Genomic DNA, 21675 nt, shown 5'->3' on the forward strand with positions numbered 1-21675 from the left:
AGGAAAATTAAAGAGACCTTTGGAGATAAGAGAACCACTTGTATGAACACCAAGAACTCAGATGGAAACCCAGTTCTAAGCAAAGAAGGGAAAGCAGAAGGGTGGAAGGAGTATATAGAGGGTCTATACAAGGGCGATGTACTTGAGGACAATATTATGGAAATGGAAGAGGATGTAGATGAAGATGAAATGGGAGATATGATACTGCGTGAAGAGTTTGAAAGAGCACTGAAAGACCTGAGTCGAAACAAGGCCCCCGGAGTAGACAACATTCCATTGGAACTACTGACGGCCTTGGGAGAGCCAGTCCTGACAAAACTCTACCATCTGGTGAGCAAGATGTATGAAACAGGCGAAATACCCTCAGACTTCAAGAAGAATATAATAATTCCAATACCAAAGAAAGCAGTTGTTGACAGATGTGAAAATTACCGAACAATCAATTTAATAAGCCACAGCTGCAAAAATACTAACGCGAATTCTTTACAGATGAATGGAAAAACTAGTAGAAGCCGACCTCGGGGAAGATCAGTTTGGAGTCCGTAGAAATACTGGAACGCGTGAAGCAATACTGACCTTACGACTTATCTTAGAAGAAAGAATAAGGAAAGACAAACCTACGTTTATAGCATTTGTAGACTTAGAGAAAGCTTTTGACAATGTTGACTGGAATACTCTCTTTCCAATTCTGAAGGTGGCAGGGGTAAAATACAGGGAGCGAAAGGTTATTTACAATTTGTACAGAAACCAGATGGCAGTTATAAGAGTCGAGGGGCATGAAAGGGAAGCAGTGGTTGGGAAGGGAGTAAGACAGGGTTGTAGCCTCTCCCCAATGTTATTCAATCTGTATATTGAGCAAGCAGTAAAGGAAACAAAAGAAAAATTCGGAGTAGGTATTAAAATCCATGGAGAAGAAATAAAAACTTTGAGGTTTGCCGATGACATTGTAATTCTGTCAGAGACAGCAAAGGACTTGGAAGAGCAGTTGAACGGAATGGACAGTGTCTTGAAAGGGAGATATAAGATGAACATCAACAAAAGCAAAACGAGGGTAATGGAATGTAGTCGGATTAAGTCGGGTGATGCTGAGGGAATTAGATTAGGAAATGAGACGCTTAAAGTAGTAAAGGAGTTTTGCTATTTGAGCAGCAAAATAACTGATGGTGGTCAAAGTAGAGACAATATAACATGTAGACTGGCAATGGCAAGGAAAGTGTTTCTGAAGGAGAGAAATTTGTTAACATCGAGTATAGATTTAAGTGTCAGGAAGTCATTTCTGAAAGTATTTGTATGGAGTGTAGCCATGTATGGAAGTGAAACATGGACGATAAATAGTTTGGACAAGAAGAGAATAGAAGCTTTCGAAATGTGGTGCTACAGAAGAATGCTGAAGATTAGATGGGTAGATCACATAACTAATAAGGAAGTATTGAATAGGATTGGGGAGAAGAGAAGTTTGTGGCACAACTTGACCAGAAGAAGGGATCGGTTGGTAGGACGTGTTCTGAGGCATCAAGGGATCACCAGTTTAGTATTGGAGGGCAGCGTGGAGGGTAAAAATCGTAGAGGGAGACCAAGAGATGAATACACTAAGCAGATTCAGAAGGATGTAGGTTGCAGTAAGTACTGGGAGATGAAGAAGCTTGCACAGGATAGAGTAGCATGGAGAGCTGCATCAAACCAGTCTCAGGACTGAAGACCACAACAACAACAACATCACAAAACTATAACCATTAATGAAATAATGGGCACATCATCATGAACCTGATATACAAAGCTATAAGTAAAGCAAAATGAAACTCTTTTACCAAATAGTTTCTGTAAAATCATATGAGAAGGATTGCAGGGCCCACACCTCAGTTGTGACATCTCTCACCGGCCGAAAGGTGGTAAACATTTATCGGTCTCCTTTTCTGAATAAACAAATGAACTCACCTAGTGCATTAGATGAAAACTGGTCGCTGCGCATCGGCCACTGTATTCTGTATGAGCTATACACCATTATTCTGCAGTGGACACAGTTTTAAATATTTGTGAGGGATGGTGTTTCTTTTGAGTCCATTATCTCCATTTGGAGTAAAGGCTTTAAAATGCAGAACTCGGTACATTATACCACTGGAGAAACTTCAAAAGGCGATGTTAAAACTCACACCACCTGCTCTCTGTATGGGAAGTCTTGGAATTTTGCTGAAAATCCCTTCCAAAGATCTGACATAAAATTTGAAAATAGTACAATGTCCATTTCAAAATTATTTTTATATTAAAGAATTGTTGAAAAGTGAATAAATTCTTGACTTGCAATGTGTCTTTCAAAGATGTCCAGTTTTTTAATTCCTTTTTTTCCTGAACTTTTTTAATTTTCTTCTTCCATCAAACAATTGACATATTTCTTCTGCTACTTCTTGCCTATATTTGTCTGTCCCACTGATGTGATTACCCTTTTTAGGGATGTTCATTCCTACTGAACTCAGCTACCTACCGTGGTTACCATTATCATAAAATCTGTAGCCTCAGAGAACTTTGAATGCAAACAATTATTCCGCAGTACTTTAAAAGCCCACTTCTTTGTACATTGACTCTTTCTGATTATTTTCTGAAACTTCAGCTTGTTCCTCATCATTAATAAATCATGATCTTAGTGTATACCTGCAAACCAGTATCTGATTGCAGAATTAGTGTCTCGTGGCGATGTAACTGCAAAAAGTGATCTCTTCATTGGCACAAATTCCTTTTTAGTTCTCTGTTCAGATCCCTTAGAAGACGGAAGGAGATGAACACTGGAACAGGATTGAAAAGTCAATGCTAGCATCAAAGAGTGGGCTGTCATAAGTCTGATTGAGACAGAGAAGGAAGAAAATCTGAAAAGAGAGATGACATCATCCAACGAAGCAATAATGCTGAATGGCTTATGTGATAAGCTTTCAGGTGGAATCCAGAATGAGTTACCACATGAAATAATACTTCATTTAAAGAAATGCATTATGGTAATGTCATCTACTACTCCATTATCTGCAAACAAGGTGTTACATTTACAATCATGATAAATAAGTGAGAAATCCTGTGTTGAAGAGAGAATGTTTTCCAGGTGCCACAGTGAAGGGAGTAGTTCAGTTTGTCATGAGACTGGAGTGTCATCAAACCTTGTACTGGCCTCATACTGGCCACTTTTATAAGTGGTGTTAGTACCGCATACTTCAGGATCATGTTAAGATTTTGGGAACCCAACACTTGAGAAACTCCATCTAGATGGTTGTGCAAACACTGGATTTTCACATGATGCAGTGCCATGAGTGTAAGAGGACTGTTCAAAAAGTATTCAACTTCATTTTTTGTTGTCGAGAGCAACAGTGGTTTCAGAAGGCTTGTGTTCTTTATATTTGTAAGCATATGTAGTGCGCATGCCTGACTTTTCTCACGACTGCAGAAACAACCATTTGATGGCCTGCCATTGACATGTGAACACGTGTAAGTGTTAATCATTGGATTTTGCTTAGTGTGCAAAATGACAGCAAAAATGGAACAACATTATTGCATCAAATATTATTTTAAGCTTGGCGATTCTCAAGTTGACACAGTCAACAAGTTTTGGCAAGTGTTTGGGGATGAAGCAATAGGTACAGCACAGATAAGAAAGAGGAACAACTACTTCAAATATGGCTGCTCATCAGTGAACAGTGAAGCATGTTCATGAAGGCCTCAGCATCTGCAAATGAGGTGGTTATTGACCACTAAGGACCCTGATGATGCAGGATAGACCAATCACAATCAGAGAACTTGCAGATGTGGTTAGAATTAGTGTTTGATCCATTCATTCCATTGTACAGAACATTTCGACCTCAGGAGGATCCCAGCACAATTTGTGCCGAAGTTGCTAGCAACAGAGCTGAAGCAGCTTCATTCAGAGATTGTAAAGGACATGCTGCATACTATGAACAGTAATCTCAACTTTAACACGGTGATCACTGGTGTGATGGATCCTGGGTTTATGGGTACAACCTAGAAACAAAGTTTGAGTCATTTCAATGAAAGCGTCCATTGTCCTCGATACCATAAAAGTGTGGCAGGCCCACAACAGTTTGAAAGTCATGCTGACTGCCTTTTTTGACTCCAGTGGTGTAGTTCATAACAAGTATGCTACTAATTTCAATAAGAAGTACTACCACCTTTGTGAAGCAGTAAGATGCAAATGGTCAGGCTTGTGGGCTGCAGGCAGTTGTGCCTTCACCACGATAACACACACACTTGTCGTTCTCAACTAATGTAGAGTTTTTTGACCAAACACAACATGGCTGTGATTTGTCAGCCTCCCTATTCCCTTGACCTAGCACCAAGTGACTTCTGTCTTTTCCCTAAACTAAAAGAGATCTGAAAGGGACCAGATTTCAGAACAGGAAGACATTATGCAGAATTCCACAGAGCAGCTGCACACCATACCAAAAGAGGCTTTCCAGCTATGCATCCAACACCCGCAGCAGTATTGGGAGAGGGAGAGGGGTTTAGAAGCTGATGGGAAGTTCTTTGAAGGTGACTAGTGTCAAACAACTGTGTGTGAATGAAGACTGATTTTACAAATAGAAGTCAGATACCTTTTGAACAGTTCTCTTACCACAAATATTTCAGATCTTGGTGAACTTTGTCACTACAGTTAATTGCCAAGGGCAACAGTACATTGATGACAGGGGTCGCTATCAACTGTCACAAAGTTAAGAACATATAGTATGTCTGAAATCACTTGGACAGAAAGTAATCACACCATCATTCACAAAGGGCTACAAAAGCCTCTACATGTGTGGCTATGCTAAATAATGAGAAAAGGTTGTGAACTTAGGAATTGCAGTACATGCCACTGTTAGGGTATGGCAAATGATACAGGAACCTACTGTCCCATCATGAGTATCTGCTTGCTCTTGTATAGCAACATGCGGGTGACCTGTACCTCCAACCAGCCAATGCACTGGTTTGTTGTTTCTGTATAGTTAATACTTGACACAAATGAGGATGCTTCTGTGGCATCACACACATCCTACTGAGTATATCTTGGACACTACCAAACAAAAAGTGCATCATTTGGACCTGCTCTGACCAATTTCCATTGAGTTGTGGGCTGCAGTTGAGTGATCATAGATCAGGATAGGTCTCTGAGGCTCATGTCACAATGTTTTACAATCAGAAAACTTTTTACTTACAATCTCCTAGAGAACTACATAATGATTTAAATAAGATTATATGTGCAGAATTACATAGTTCCAGTGCTACAGGAACAAACAAATCAAAGAACTTGTACATCTCTCCTACATCTGCTCGGTGAAAGGGTGACAGTAATGTACTATACATGTATTAATTATATTTCTATTGCACTAACAAATGTTGCAGCAATGGCCAATGTTGTCCACATGAAATGTACAGTATTCACTTGGCATTCCACAGAATCAAGCCTCTCCTACAGACAGTCTACATACTGTTCCACTCCCCCTTGCGGGTTCGGGGGTAAGAATAGGCCCGCGGTATTCCTGCCTTTCGTAAGAGGCGACTAAAAGGAGTCTCAAATGTTTTGGCTTCATGTGATGGTCCCCTCTCGGGTTTGACCTCCATCTTTCTAAATTATTCCGAAGAGCGAGCCAATTGGGGAAGGGCGCCTTACATGATGCACTGTATCCGTCGTGCATTGAGACCTTTAGCCGGCTTTTTCGTCGTTGCAATGGTGTCCCGCTCGTTTTCCATCTCTTGGGCGAGGATACGTCCCTGGGTGCAATTCCCACGCTGCACTCTGCAGTGTTGCTTTTAACTGCGACGACGACCTTGGACATTTTTGCACCTAAGATCCAGCACGGTAGCCAGTCCGTTGTGGTGGGGCCGCCATGTACCCTGTTGGTTGTAGCCCCCTGACAACACAGGGATTGCTCTACTGATGCCTGCGCCGTTAACTCCCCACGTATGCCAAGGAGTAGATGCCCATCTCCCTGGGGCATCAGGACTCCCGGCAATGGCCATCCTGCCAGGTGGCTATTGCTGCGGCTGGATGGCGCCCGTGGGGAGGGCACTTGGTTGGAGTAGGTGGCATCGGGGCAGATGACCCGCAATGAAGCATGGTACATCATCTCTCGCTGGTGGGCCTCCACCAGCAGTCTCTAAGCGATCGAGGTCTAACCTCAATGGAAAGAAACTTGATCAAAGATCATTTCCCTCCCTGGCCACTCCATGGGAGGAACGTCTTGCTAAAGAAGGCAGTGGAGACTATTCACCCCAGTACCTCGTGTGTACGCGGGTTGATGGAGAATCGTTTATGTCGACCAAACCCCAGTTTTTTGTGGAGCACTTAGAGGACAAGTTCGGGGAGGTGGAGGGCTTGTCCAAAATGCGCTCTGGTTCTGTGCTCATCAAAACGGCATCCTCTGCCCAGTCACAGATGTTGCTCAATTGTGACAAGTTGGGGGATGTTTCAGTTAGCATTATGCCGCATAAGAGTCTCAACATGGTCCAGGGTATTATATTCCACAGGGATCTTCTTCTGCAGTCTGACGATGAATTACGCGCCAACCTCGAACGACGAGGTGTTCACTTCGTCCGGCGCGTCCATCGGGGTCCGAGGGATAAACAGGTAGCCACCGGTGCCTTCATCTTGGCTTTCGAAGGTGATGTTTTACCCGAAAAGGTCAAGGTGATGGTTTACCGTTGTGATGTGAAGCCATATATCCCTCCTCCGATGCGGTGTTTTAAATGCTGGAAGTTCGGGCACATGTCATCTTGCTGTACTTCCAGCATCACATGTCGAGATTGTGGATGTCCTTCGCATCCCAATACTCCATGTGCTCCGCCTCCCATCTGTGTTAACTGCGGAGAACACCATTCACCCTGCTCACTGGACTGTCGGATCTTCCAGAAGGAAAGGAAGATAATGGAATATAAGACCTTGGACCGCCTGACCTATAACGAGGCAAGGCGGAAATATGAGCGGCTACATCCTGTGCCTATGACGTCTACATATGCCGCTGCTGCAACACCGGTTCGAACCTCTACAGTGTCGTCACCTGCAGTTCGCTCTCAGCTCTGTCAGAATTCACCGGCCCTCTTGGTTGTGGGGGGGCACTTCACTACCTGTTGCTCCTGCTCCATCTTCTTCAGGAGCAGCACCCTCCCAACCATCGGGGACATCAGCTCCCCCTTCCGAGCCGGAGAAGCGTAAGACTTCTTCGGCTACTCTCGCCAGGAAGGGATCCCTTGGGGATCTCCCTTTGCAAGTTCCGACCAGTGGAAAAGTGGACACACGAAAGTGGCTGAAACAACCACCCGTCCCTGGTCGTAGGGCCTCCCGGTCATCGTCTGTCCCTGAGACTGACCCAGTGAAGCCCATGAAGCCTGACCCACCGAAGGCACAGCGCGACAAGCAGAAAAAGAAGAAAGTCCCCAAGACCAACGATATTGCGGTGGCACCTGTCCCACCGCCTCCTACAAGCTCTGCGTCTGAGGACGAGGTGGAGCTTCTGGCGTCCGCTGAGGACCTCGCTCTCGGCGGTCCCTTGGACACGATGGATAGCATTTGCACGGGTGCTCCATTGGAGGCAGTAGGTGACCCAGCGGCATAATCTGCCACCATCCTCCAGTGGAACTGTGGCGGTTATTTTAGCCATCTACCTGAGCTACGTCAGCTTCTAAGCACGACACCTGCTTTATGCATTGCCCTCCAGGAAACCTGGTTCCCGGAAATGCGGACCCCTGTCCTTCGTGGATACAGGGGTTATTACTGCAACCGTAGCACTTACAATTGTGTGTCAGGTGGAGCCTGCGTGTATGTCCTTACCTCTGTATATAGTGCTCCTGTGCCCCTTCAAACATCGTTGGAAGCTGTGGCTGTCCGCGTAAGGACTACCCAGGACATATCCGTCTGCAGTGTCTATCTCCCTCCAGGTGGTACAGTCTCCCTGACCGAATTGGCTGCACTTGTCACCCAACTTCCCACGCCTTTTCTTCTCCTGGGGGATTTTAACGCCCACAATCCCCTGTGGGGTGGAACGAAGGTTACTGGCCGAGGCAGAGAGGTCGAGAATCTCATCTCCCAACTCGACCTCTGCCTCTTAAACACTGGCGCCGCCACACATTTCAGTGTGGCGCATGGCACGTTCTCGGCCATAGATCTGTCGTGCAGCCCAGGGCTTGTACCATCGGTCCACTGGAGAGTCCATGACGACTTGTGTGGTAGGGACCATTTTCCCATCTTCCTTTCACTACCCCAGTGTCGCTCCCATGAACGCTTGCCTCGATGGGCATTTAGCAAGGCAAACTGGGAAACCTTCTCCTCTGCTGCCACTGTTGACTCTCTCCCCCACGGTACCATCGATGTGGTGGTTGAGACACTGACTGCAGCGATTGCTTCCGCTGCGGAACGTACCATTCCTCGTTCATTAGGGTGCCCCCGGCGAAAGTCAGTGCCTTGGTGGTCTCCAGAGGTCGCTGAAGCCATTAAAGAACGTCGGCGGGCTCTTCAGCGACATAAGCGGCACCTGTCTTTGGAGAACCTAATTTCTTTCAAACGTCTCCGTGCTCAGGCACGGCGGCTCATCAAAAGGCGGAAACAGGAGTGCTGGGAGAGGTACGTTTCCACCATTGGTTCCCGTACTTCACGCTCCCAGGTGTGGATGAAGATTCGGCGCATCTTTGGATTGCAGCACTCTACAGGGCTTACCATCAACGGGGCGGTATCCACCGATGCCGATGCAATCGCCGAGCATTTCGCCCAGCACTATGTTCGGGCCTCTGCGTCGGGGAATTACCCGCCCGCATTCCGCGCGCTAAAACGCCAGGAGGAATGCAAATGGCTTTCTTTTACTTCTCGCCACCCTGAGGCGTATAACACCCCATTTAGTTTGTGGGAATTTCAAAGCGCCGTGGCACAGTGCCCCGATACAGCCCCTGGGCCAGATGGCATCCACAATCAGATGATCAAACACCTGTTCCCGGACTGTCAGCGGTGTGTTCTTGCCATCTTCAACCGCATATGGAGCGATGGTGTCTTTCCGTCGCAGTGGCGGGAGAGTACCGTCATTCTGGTGCTGAAGCCTGGTAAGGACCCGCTTAATGTGGATAGCTATCGTCCCATCAGCTTGACAAATACTCTGTGCAAGCTATTGGAACGTATGGTGAGTCGACGGCTGTGTTGGCTGCTCGAGTCGCGGGGTCTTCTGGCTCCGTGCCAGAGTGGCTTCCGTCAGGGCCGTTCCACCGCCGATGCTTTGGTCTTTCTTGAGTCTGCAATCCGCACTGCTTTTTCCAGGCGCCAACACCTCGTCTCCGTCTTTTTCGACCTCTCCAGAGCATATGACACGACGTGGCGGTACCATATTCTCGCCACGTTGCACGGGTGGGGTCTCCGGGGCTCTCTCCCCATTTTTATTCAGAATTTTTTATCTCTTCGGACATTCCGCGTTTTAATTGGCACATCCCGTAGTTCGCTTCATATCCAGGAGAACGGTGTTCCACAGGGCTCTGTATTGAGCGTGCCCCTTTTCCTTGTGGCCATTAATGGCCTTGCAGTAGCAGTAGGGTCGTCTGTCTCACCCACGTTATATGCTGACGATTTCTGCATCTTTTTCAGCTCTTCCACCATTAGTGTTGCAGAACGTAGGTTGCAGGGAGCCATACGCAAGGCGCAGGCGTGGGCCCTAGCCCATGGGTTTCAATTTTCTCCAGCGAAGACTTGTGTTATGCACTTTTGTCGGCGTCGAACTGTCCATCCCCACCCTGAGCTCTACCTTCAGGATGCCATGCTCAGGGTTGTTGACAATTACCGTTTTCTGGGATTGCTGTTCGATGCCCGGCTTACTTGGCTTCCACATATTCGTCAACTCAAGTATCAGTGCTGGCAGCATCTGAATGCCCTTCGCTGCCTCAGCAACACAACTTGGGGTGCAGATCGTAATACGCTGCTGCAGCTCTACAAAGCCCTTGTGCTGTCCCGGCTTGATTATGGGAGTGTAGCGTATGGCTCAGCGTCGCCCTCGGCGTTGCAACTGCTGGACCCCGTTCACCACTGTGGGGTTCGACAGGCGACAGGAGCATTCCGCACCAGCCCTGTTAATAGCCTCCTTGCTGAGGCTGGGGTTCCTCCGCTTCGTATTCGGCGTCAACAGTTGTTAGCCAACTATGCTGCCCACGTCCGTTGTTCTCCCCGTCACTCTAACTACCGTCTCCTTTTCGCTAATGCGGCAGTCCATACCCCACACCGGCGGCCTCGATCGGGCCATACCATTGGGATCCATGTTTGGTCGCTCCTTACTGAACTCGAGTGTTTGCCTCTTCCATCTGCTTTCCAGGTCCGCCCACATACACCACCTTGGTGTATTCGTCGGCCGCAGCTTCGGCTGGAACTTTCCCGATGGCCAAAAGATTCAGTTCCTCCTGCAGTCTTGTGCCGTCAATTCCTTGCTCTCCTTGGCGCATTCCATGACTCGGAGGTTATCTATACCGATGGCTCGATGGTTGATGGCCGTGTGGGGTACGCTTATGCTCATGCGGACTGTGTCGCCCAGCGCTCCTTGCCGGAAGGCTGCAGTGTTTACACCGCAGAACTGACAGCCATTTTTCGTGCCCTTGAGCGTATTCGTACCCGCACTGGAGAGTCCTTTGTCATTTGCAGTGACTCGCTCAGTAGTCTGCAGGCTCTTGACCAGTGCTACCCACGCCATCCCATTGTTGGTGCCATCCAGGGCTCCATTCACGCTCTTGAACAGCGTGGTCGTTCGGTGGTGTTCGTATGGACCCCAGGACACGTTGGGATAGCGGGAAACGTACACGCCGACAAGTTGGCTAAAGAAGCCACCCGCAAACTGCCATTGGAGATCGGCCTCCCGGCCACTGATCTCCGATCGGTGTTACGCCGTCGGGTCTTTGGGATGTGGGCAGACGAATGGCGCACTCTGTCTGTGCCCAACAAGCTGCGGCGTGTAAAGGAGACCACGACCGTGTGGGGTTCCTCCATGCGGGCCTCTCGCAGGGACTCTGTTATTCTCTGTAGGCTCCACATTGGTCACTCTTATCTGACGCATGGTCATCTGCTGCGTCGCGAGGACCCCCCTCATTGTCGCTGTGGTGCAACCATGACGGTGGCCCATCTGTTGTTGGAATGTCCTCTTTTAACTGCTCTCAGGCGTGATTTTAATCTCCAGGGTGATTTATCATCTCTTTTAGGTGACAATGTTTCTATGGCAGATCGTGTTTTAAGTTTTAGTCGAGCAAGTGGCTTTTATAGGTCCCTCTAATTTTATTGCGTCACCCTCTTTTGTGCTGTATCTTTTACTTTGTTTTGTGTTGTAATTCGACTCCACCCTAATCTTTTAGGCTGGAGGTTTTAACGTGTTGCAGAGTTGCTGGCTCATCCTATTATTTTCGTGATCAGCCAGCCACAGTCCTCTGCTGTGCGTTTTAATTCCTTCTGCCTTTCTTCTCTATGTTGTTTTTGTTGCTGTGCTCCATTTCCCATGTTTCGTTATTATTGACCTTGGGGATTTTTTGCCCCTGGAATTTTTATCTTCTGCTTCGAATGACTAATGGATGGTTTCCCTGTGCTCTGTGTGTCTATGAAACAAGGGACCGATGACCTCTGCAGTTTGGTCCCTTTAATCCTCAAACCAACCAACTGTTCCACTAAAGCTATTGACACTGAGCATGGTTGCAGTTATAACAATTACCACATTCTTTCTTTGACCCAACGGACACACTGTTATGAGACATTCATTTTAAAAAGCCTGTATAGTACTGAACATGGTCTATTTCATTTGTTCTGTCATTAGAATATGCCACGTGAAGTAATGTATCTGAACTCCTTGCACTATAGCGAGCATCTCACAAATTTCACCAAATTTTCATGATCACTTGAAACATGTAATTTATGGTAGAGAATGAGGGAACTGGGTGAGCATGACACAAATTAAGTTAGATTCGGTGGGGTTACACTGTTGTGGTGTGCCGCAGCGATCCTGAGAATCATGCTACAGCTATCTTTAGAATCGAGCCAGAGTGAACTAATAGAATGTGTATGGCTCAATTGAAACAAATATCAGAAAATAAAATATATTCGATTATTAACATTGTTGTAATCAAACAGTTAGTCTGATTGCTTTGGTTTTAAAATATCAGCAAGCAGAGAAAAATAACTTCATAGAGACAAAAGTTCTCGGAACAGATAAGACAGAAATAGCTCTTCTTCTTCTTCTTCTTCTTCCTGTTTTTACAGTAATGATTGTAAATGGGAGTGAAGTAAGCAATAAAATCAAAAGGTCACTGAAAACAAATCACCATTCAGCCATTTTATTTAGAGTTTTCAAAGAACTGTAAATTAAAAATCGTTGATCTTCTCAAGTTACAGAAATGGCTCCCTGTGAGGTGCGCGACAGTCTTCTTGCTAGTCTTCTTCCCTCAGATTTTCAAGTCGAAATTTAGAGTTTGTTTACAGATGTGTATGTGATTCAATTGAAGTTGATATTTTACATTATCATGTTTTTATTTTTTAGTTAGTGCCATTTCTTAGTGTGTGTGTGTGTTTTTTTTTTAATTTTAGAAATAACAAAAGGTCACTTTTCCTTCAACATCACACAAATTCCACAGCTCACATTACGAGCATCACTAGGAAGAAGAACAAACAACAAATTCAACCATTAATGTCCTTTAGCACAGTTGACAGCTTTAATCTAAACTTATATGAGGCTTGAGTGTCAGCTAAAACACCCTGGAACCTGCTAAAGAACATACTTTTAAGGGCTTCCTGGAAAATATCAGCAGCCGCAGTATACCAGATGAGTAGACATTGTGCAGAAATTATTTGAAACACATTGCTGATATTAAAACAGCCTTTGGTGACAACTATATGTGGATTTCAGTCGATGAAACTGCTGGCAGCTGTGGCAGATTTATAGCTAATGTAGTGGGGAAATTGTATTCTGTGGCACCAGGGAAACCCCACCTGCTCCAGTATAGAAACTGAAGCCTAGTACTGTAGCCCTCACTGTCATGAATGCCCTTTGTATCCTATGGCCAGGAGAAGATAGGGACAAGAAATTATTGCTGTTGGTGAATTGCTGCCTGTATGTTAAAGGTGGGAGCAACGGTGAAAGAATTCTATCCCAGTAGAATTCTTTCTGTATGATCAATTGGGCATGTTGCTCATTCGAGCTTGTTTGGATGAGGTGGTGCCGCAGTGTGCCATTTGTAACTTTGCCGCTTTGTTTCTGGGTTGGGTAACTTGCTTTCATCCTTCAACACTTGGCGAATCATGGCCGTCTCCATACCAGATTTCCCTAATCCAATACAAAATTTGGTGATGTACCACTGTTCACAGAATGAGATTTTCACTCTGCAGCGGAGTGTGCGCTGATATGAAACTTCCTGGCAGATTAAAACTGTGTGCCCGACCAAGACTCGAACTCGGGACCTTTGCCTTTTGCGGGCAAGTGCTCTACCATCTGAGCTACCGAACCACGACTCACGCCCGGTACTCACAGCTTTACTTCTGCCAGTATCTCGTCTCCAACCTTCCAAACTTCAGAGTGAAAATCTCATTCTGGAAACATCCCCCAGGCTGTGGCTAAGCCATGTCTCCGCAGTATCCTTTCTTTCAGGAGTGCTAGTTCTGCAAGGTTCGCAGGAGAGCTTCTGTAAAGTTTGGAAGGTAGGAGACGAGGTACTGGCAGAAGTAAAGCTGTGAGTACCGGGCGTGAGTCGTGCTTCGGTAGCTCAGATGGTAGAGCACTTGCCCGCGAAAGGCAAAGGTCCCGAGTTCGAGTCTCGGTCGGGCACACAATTTTAATCTGCCAGGAACTTTCATGCCGCTGTTCAGTTGTTCGCTGCATTTTGCTCTTGCACTGTGTCAGTCAACTGAGCTACACTAAAAACACGATCTCACCTGAAAAAATGCTAACAGGCAACTGGCAAACGTGGCATGTGTTGAAGGTCACACCCCCCACATCGAACAAGCACGGTGCGAAGTACTGTCAGATAAGGAAAAAATTGTTCCCGATACTTGGTATACAGGCTCTGTATTGTGTCAAACACTACTTAAAAAACAAAAAAACAAAGACGCAGTAGACACGCTAGACTCTAGTACTCTAGTGAATCAGCTTTTATTGAGAAAGCAAATATAGCCCTTAAGAATAAGAAGAATGTTGCATCCTTGGCATTTTTAAGAGCTCGCTTCCAACATCTCCTTGTTGCAGTTCAACACCTAGTGGCCACACATTTACCACTGAAAAATACTGTAAATGTGAGCTCCGAGCTGCAAATATATGTTGGAGAAATACCTGGTTCAGAGGTTACAGCATGTGTCACTAAATATTCTTCTGAGGAATCTGATATGAGTAATGGAAAGTGTTCACCATTATTCAGGGGAAAAGTTCAACGGTGGATTGTATTAGGGGCCATGAGCAATTGTTTCATTGAAATATGCACCATTAACCTCTTGTACAAAAATGCTCTGAGACACAATGGAAATAAGTTCCACTTTACAAGACTTTGGTTAATGGTGTACTGCAATACCAAAATGTAATACAAAATTTCATGGTAGTTGTAGCATTAGGGAACGGGTTGTGCTGATATATGGAAGAGTTAATTTTTTTATTTTCGACAAAGAACTAGAATAACTCGGTTAAAATTACAATAAAATTTAGTGTGTCAGTATCTGTTCATTTCTTTTCTTTTTCATTGATGGTCTCCAGAAAGACTAAAATAGTTTGTTTAAATGTAAAAGGGGATACTATGAAAAAATAAGGAACTAAAATCTATTTTGTAAAAACGTAGAAATCTGAGTCCTAGCTATGAACAAAATGGGTAGTACCTGTATAGCTGATTTGATGCACATTTATTTCATAAAACCCTTAATAGTTTTTGTGAGTTAAGCAACAGCCAAAAAGCTTTAGTTATGTTAATATTAAATTTGTATCAGTATTCACATTGGTTTGTGCAGTATGCCTGAATTACAAAATTTTTTGAACGGCGACATTTTTTTTATTTTTCAGAACTTTGAAATGTCACCAGATGGACATCTTATAGCTGTCAGTGGGAAATTTGGCAATATTCATTTCCTTTCTGCCCACACAGATGAATATCTTTTCACATTGAAAATGAATGGAGAAGTCACGTCAATCGCATTTAGTGCAGATGGGTCACGGTTGTTTTCTCATGGCGGTATGATTCAGTTTGTGTTACATTATTGTTACTACTGTCCTGTTGTAATATTTAGTAATTATAAAAGCAAGAGCTCATGATGCTTGGTTATGACTCAATTAATAATCTTAACATTGTTGATGAATATATTGCAAAATGTTACTAAAAATTTCACACCTTTTGAGTTATACACTGCCTTATCTTTGTTATATTGGCAGCTTTAAACTTTGTATGATCAAATTTGTTCCTTTTTAGCTAGTAATTTTGGAGGCAATGCATGGGAACAGTATGTGTGATGCTGAGAAGATATTACAAATGTGAGAGATGTTATGAGAAGAATCTTTTATTGACGCAGTATTCCAAAGAAATGTACCGTTCAGTAACAAAGAAGTTTGAATACAGTGTCTATTGTGAAAATAAATCTTCTATCAGTGTATTCGCATTCATAAGTCTGGTGGGGAAAGGAGGGGCCCAAAGAAATTTATCCACTAATATTTAAAAGCTGGAGAAGTATCATACACGAAGTTGTAAAATTTTATGTACAGATGCATTCCTATAAGATTCAACTGATTAAAGGACCCAACTAAATAAATAGCTTCTTGAAGTAGGTAGAATGTATCATTAAATAATGGAAAATCCAGGTTGGATCAACAACAGCGTGGAAAGACCGATCACTGCTCATCATATAGAGTAGGCTGTTGTTGTAGAATTCAGAAAGTAAGAAAGTACAAACCAATCACTTTAGTAGTGTTTATTCATGTGATTACAACAACAAGGCAGTTAACAATATTATACAAACAGGTACAAAAAATAAAATACTCAGGACAACGATGTACAATGTCGCTGACTTTCCATATCATCCCCAACCTGGGCAATTTCCGCAGCAGTGACCCTGGTAACATTTCCATCCAGGGTAACTGGTATGACAGTTTGAGGTAATCCATCATGACCTCTTTGTAGTGCTTTCACTCTTGCTGTCTTCCACATGTGGCAGGGAAGTACATCCTCTTGAAGAAGTACAATGTCTCCAACCTGGATCTTCAGTGTCGTGCCAATGTTCTTAACTTGATGGAAGGTGCGAAGGAGCAATAAGTACTCTTTGCTCCACCGCTTCCAAAAGTCATCAGATATCTTCTGCAGCAGCTTAAATTGTCTTAACAATTCTGTTGTTTTTGGTGACTCAGGGTATGTGGGGAAAAAATGAACTGGGGTAAGCATTTTGTACTCAATTTGTGTGATGGATCTTGAATTGAGGGTGGCTTATATGTCCGCAACTATAGTTTGTAGCCCATCCTCATCCGTGCTGCAGTGACCCAGTACCTTGTGAAGGCATCATTTAATTGAGCAAACCAACTGCTCCCGCCATCTTCCCCATCAAGGCACTCGTGGCAGTATTAACTTCCATGTGATACCCTGTTGTGCGACAAACTGGTGTGTCTTGTCAGGAGAGATAACAGCCCATACATCTGTTATCACTCAGTTAGCTGCATGGAAAGTTTTGGCTTTATTAACCTAGATGTGGAATACCATGCCAACCTATAAACCTTTGGAAGGCTAATAGGAAGTGGTCCGTTGTCAAGTTGGTTATTAGTTCTAAATATAGCACTCTAGTTACAGCACACAACTGTGCTGGATGGATTAATAGGATGTAACACTTATTTATAGTGATGCCTGTTTTTGAGTATAGGGGCTCAGCAGAATCAATTAAAGAAATTGCAAATGGCTTTTGAAGTTTCACTCATATCAGCTGATAGCGGTGTTTCTATCTGCGGGCCGGCAATCTTATGTGCAATTTTACAGGGAAGACAACTACATAGGACCATTCTGATCACACGACAAGAGTATAGTATCCAGAAGGATTCTCCTAGTTGTAAAAGAACCACTCAAACTCAAAGATGGTGTAAATTGATATGCATGTACATGATCAGAAGTTTAGTGAAGTGGTGGTTTCATTCTAGAATAATGGGATGACGATCTTCAATAGACACCTTGGCATGTCGCAGGAGACCTCCTAAACCTAATAAATCACCATCTAAATATAGGTTGAAGCATTTTATGTTGGATATGCTAGGACATGGGAGACCTTTGCTTAGAGTGATGATTTCTAAGGAGAGACATTCTTGCTGCACAGTTTTAATCCAATAAAGATGAGCTACTGCTGTCTCTCCTACAGTGAATTCTTTGCATGTGTCCATATGCTGAAAGTGTTTCCTTTTGAAATGGAGGACGTAAGTTGTGATTCGTAACATTTTCCATTAAGAGCTGGATCTGTTTACATGGAATGATTGTGGAGCCTAAATGAGTAAAGTCTGAGGAAGTTTCTCCAACTTCCTAGCTCCCAATAAAAATTTAGGTGAAATAGGTACATGACGATTGCTCGGCAATAAAGAAACTAAGTCTGCTGGGTTGTCTTTGTATGGACAGTGTCTCCACCGAGATGGTGTGGATTGTGTTTGTATCTCTGTCATGTAGTTGCATACAAGTGTTTTATGAGTGGCGAGATCACCCTTTATCCATCCAAGTGTTACAATGGAGCCAACCCAAAGTATCACTCTATTAAGGTCAAAGGTTTTGACCTTGCAATGGTAGTGTAGTAGTCTGGTTCATGTCAGTGCTGCTAGCAGTTAAAGCCAAGGAAGTACTGCTTCTTTCACAGGCATTAATCTACTTTCAATGCACATTAGTTTGGCAATGTTACCACTAGAAGTGATATATAAGACAATGCCATATTCTCTCAGATGCATAACAGAAAATATTAATGTAGGTACTGTCATTCTCTGACAGTTGGCTCCACCTTGGAATAGTAATATTAGGTAGCTCCGGGAGGTTTGGCATCCAGGTGAGCCATCTAACTAAGTTGTGGGGCAAGCATTTGTCCCAACCTAGTCTGAGCAGCCAAGTGTCTTGAAACAGATTTTTTGGTGTGATGGATATCAAAGTTATTAATCCCAAAGGATCATAAAGACCTGCTGTTGCTTGTAGTAAATTTCTTTTTGTTGCAATTGTCTCTGAAAATTTTTTGGTGACTTGTTGCTGACTCGCTGACATTGTACGTTATTCTGAGTTCCATGTCATCCCTAGAATTGTGACTTCTGTTTCGGTATATCTTCCTTCCACCTTCCAAATAGTGGATAATTGTAGTGAATTAGTCACCCACTTTGACCACATCAGTTGTATTTTCTTCATAAATTAACTTGTGCTATAGCAAGAGGCTGCTTTCCAATTCAGTTCCTGCAGCAAAGTCATCCATGAACATATTCTAATACAGAAAAGCAGCTGTTCAGGGAACTGGGACTGACAAGTGTGTGCTAATTCATGAATGGTTGCTGAAAGTAGAAATGGGCATGATGTGAGGTTGAAAGGAAGACATGAGAATCAGTAAATTGTTCTTTGCCTTGCATTAATGTAATCTTCAACCTTCTTATTGCTGGGCTTGAACCTGAAGAATCTAGTGCGATCTCTACCATCAGGGTATAGAAACCTGCAGAAAAGCTCGAACGATGTCGGCAGTGACAACGAGGTGTCATAGATAGAATCTTAAAATGACCTCAATCACATCAGGCAACAAAGTAGGCCTGATTTCTAAAGAGTCATAACCCATTAACTGTCAGATTATTTTTCCTCAACCTACATTTATTTTTGGGTTACCTGAATGACATATAGACTTTCCCTGTCTTTCTCACTTGCCCAGTTGATGAGGCAAATAAAAGGAATTAATAGATTCATCTGAAGGAACCAACTCTGCGATTGTTTTTAACGTATTCTCACACTAAATTGTCATAAGTGCATCTTAGGTCATCATTTCTGCATAGCCTTTTCTGTAAGGCACCAAAACACCTCTCAGCATTGTGAAAGTTATTAGGTGGTACAACAGTGGATATTCGAGGGAAGCTAACTACTCATCGTTGATCTGCAATCATGTGTGTTGCCCAAAACTTTTTCAGTACTGTTGCCTCTTTCTCACTCATTAATCATTCTTTATTGGTACTCATTCCAATAGAGTCTTAAGTCCCAAAAGCTGTGTGTAGTGTCATTCAGTTCTTCAACAGTTAAATTAACGAGATTAGTGGTTGTGTGTTCAGCTAAAACATCCAGGCAAAATCCACTGAGGATCCACCCAAGTTTAGAGAGAAACTGTGCTAGAGATGGAGAAATGCATATCGGCACTGCATTGTCCACTATTTCCAGTTAGTGATCAGCTCCAGTAAGTAATTCTATAGGAATATCAGCTTTCCGTTCAGTGGGATCCACCAGTTGTAAGTGTAGGAAATTTTTATTTATTGCAACATCTTTGGGCAAACTTCGATGTTTTGTGGTGTTATGTATACTCTCGAAATCATCGAGCCTAACATGAGCATTGCTTAGCTTGAATCGCACAAATCTGCGAGGCATGGATGTCAAAGAAGGTTCAAATGCATCTACTGACAGAGGCCGAATATTGATATCCGTAGGTTTATATTATCAACTAGATTTTAGCAAATGAAAATTGGTTTGCTACCTGCTTCCAAAATACAACATGTGAGTAAGCTTTCCTGCTGACCCTAATACTGATATGCTTGCTGTCTGAAGATGTGTGAAACTTGTGGATCCCGTTATGGCATTGCCCACTGACCTATTAACTGGGATGATGGGTGAATCAGATTGTTTGTGGGGTAGCTTTGGATAGTTTGAATCATCACAAATTGTTCAGTGATGACTCCCTTTGCAGTAAGAGCAGACAGCTCTTTCTTTCTTCAAAAAGTCTTTGACAGTGTGGCCTTGATGAAGACCAAATCTATTAATCATAGTTTTTTGAGGCACTCTGGAATGTCCTTTATTGTCTTGCAGTCTTTTTCTCAATTATCTCTATGTTTGCAATACACACAGTAAAGCTTCACAGTATATCTTTGTGTTTCAAACAATCTTGCTTCAAGTTAACATTGAGAGTGGATGCGGCAGTGTGTAGCATGTCTCCTTTGAATAGTTTCTCTCTTTTGATTTTAATTATCCAATGCCGATAAATGTCTGTAGGAAAAGTGCGCAAAGTTTTTGGCACAAGAACCTTGCCATATGCATTTACATACTTATCTAAGTATTCCAGAGCTTGGATGTGTTTAATGCATTCTGTGAGTGTCGTATTAAGAGTTTCAGAAGATTCAGCTCGAGTGGATCATGATTCTTGTAAATATTCTGAGTGGGCCAGTCCTGTGCGGTTGCTGTGCCATCACCCACTTGTTAGGGCTAACCTATGGGATATCATTATTCAGGAACACACATTTCCAATAACTTGCCAGCAGCCATAAAAAGCTTAACAACCAGTGAAATTCAGTTTAAGAGAAGCCTAAAGAATTTATTGGTGGCCAGCTCCTCCTACTCCATTGATGAATTTCTCAGTAGAACCAACTGACTTTTGTGTGTGTGTGTGTGTGTGTGTGTGTGTGTGTGTGTGTGTGGCAAACTTCTGCACCATTTCAGTGCAGTAATGTGTTAATTGAAAATAAGTATTTTAGTAATTCTATTATATTATTATTATTATCTTATAAATAACAAACTTTTTTTTTAATTTTAAATTTAGTGTGATTTTAGTAAAAGAGTGTTGTAAAATGATCCTTTCATATAGTGGGAAGAAAAAAACTGTCAGTCATTACACTTGGGACCTGTGGAAGGTACATTAGCCTATTCATTTTAGTTGTAAATATTTGTCATGTATTATTGTTTTTCTGGCATGTTCTACATCCTGGAGGACCTCCTCACTACAGATCAGTTGGAATGAAAGGAAATATAATCTAATGTAATCTAATTTTAGGACCACATATTTGAGAATAATAGACATAGAAGCATTCCTGTTGATACAGCTTTTAAACAGTTCCCAAAATCTGGGCCAGGTCTCAGTGTCTCCAGAGAATGGTTCAAACTTAATACATGGCAACTTAATCGGCATAGGGATCCGAACTACTAACGAGATTGCATCAGTCGCACATGATGTCACTGTAGAAGTAGACAAGTTTTTTCTTAATACCTTTTTCAGCCTCGTAAATTGAATGTTTCAGCTTGTCAGAATACCCATAGCAAAGAACTAAGTCCTTGTTGTACTCCTCATCCGAGATAAGATGGTGTAAAATGTCATCAAGCTGTGAGAGAAGTAACAACTCTTATTCCAAGCATGTCTTGCGATATTTAATATCCTCTTGCAGTGTGTCATATGAACATTATTTAAGTTTGGATACTAGACACATGACAAGACCTCTCTTGATGAGATTGTGTTCTTTCCAAACCTTATAACTCTTAAAGGGGCATTGTTGTTCTTAGCATTTAAAATAAATGCTGTGCATGCTGTCAAAATATTCCACTGTTTCAAGTAAGCCAAGACTGACTAAATGAAGCAATTCACTGGTCAGAGATGCTAGTGCCTACCACACACCAATTGACAAGTAATTTTAAATTAAATATGTACGACGATATGATCTTTTTTGGGTTAGACAAGACACTTCCTAGTATTTTTCTTATGGCAGCAGCAGGCTATGTGGGCCATGGTTATTCTCTTCTCAG

The 21675-nt window shown here is 43.2% G+C and overlaps 1 protein-coding gene across 1 annotated transcript in view; it reads left to right on the forward strand.

Annotated features, from left to right (window-relative positions):
• LOC126185554 (U3 small nucleolar RNA-associated protein 18 homolog) overlaps positions 1 to 21675 on the forward strand; it is a 91071-nt gene that overhangs the window by 61267 nt on the left and 8129 nt on the right. Inside the window, exon 7 of the mRNA XM_049928138.1 lies at positions 15000 to 15168. Coding sequence (XP_049784095.1) covers positions 15000 to 15168 — 169 coding nt within the window. The remainder of the gene's footprint in view (positions 1 to 14999; positions 15169 to 21675) is intronic.

The sequence above is a fragment of the Schistocerca cancellata genome, chromosome 1 (assembly GCF_023864275.1).
Source record: "Schistocerca cancellata isolate TAMUIC-IGC-003103 chromosome 1, iqSchCanc2.1, whole genome shotgun sequence".
NCBI classification, from domain to species: Eukaryota; Metazoa; Arthropoda; class Insecta; order Orthoptera; family Acrididae; genus Schistocerca; species Schistocerca cancellata.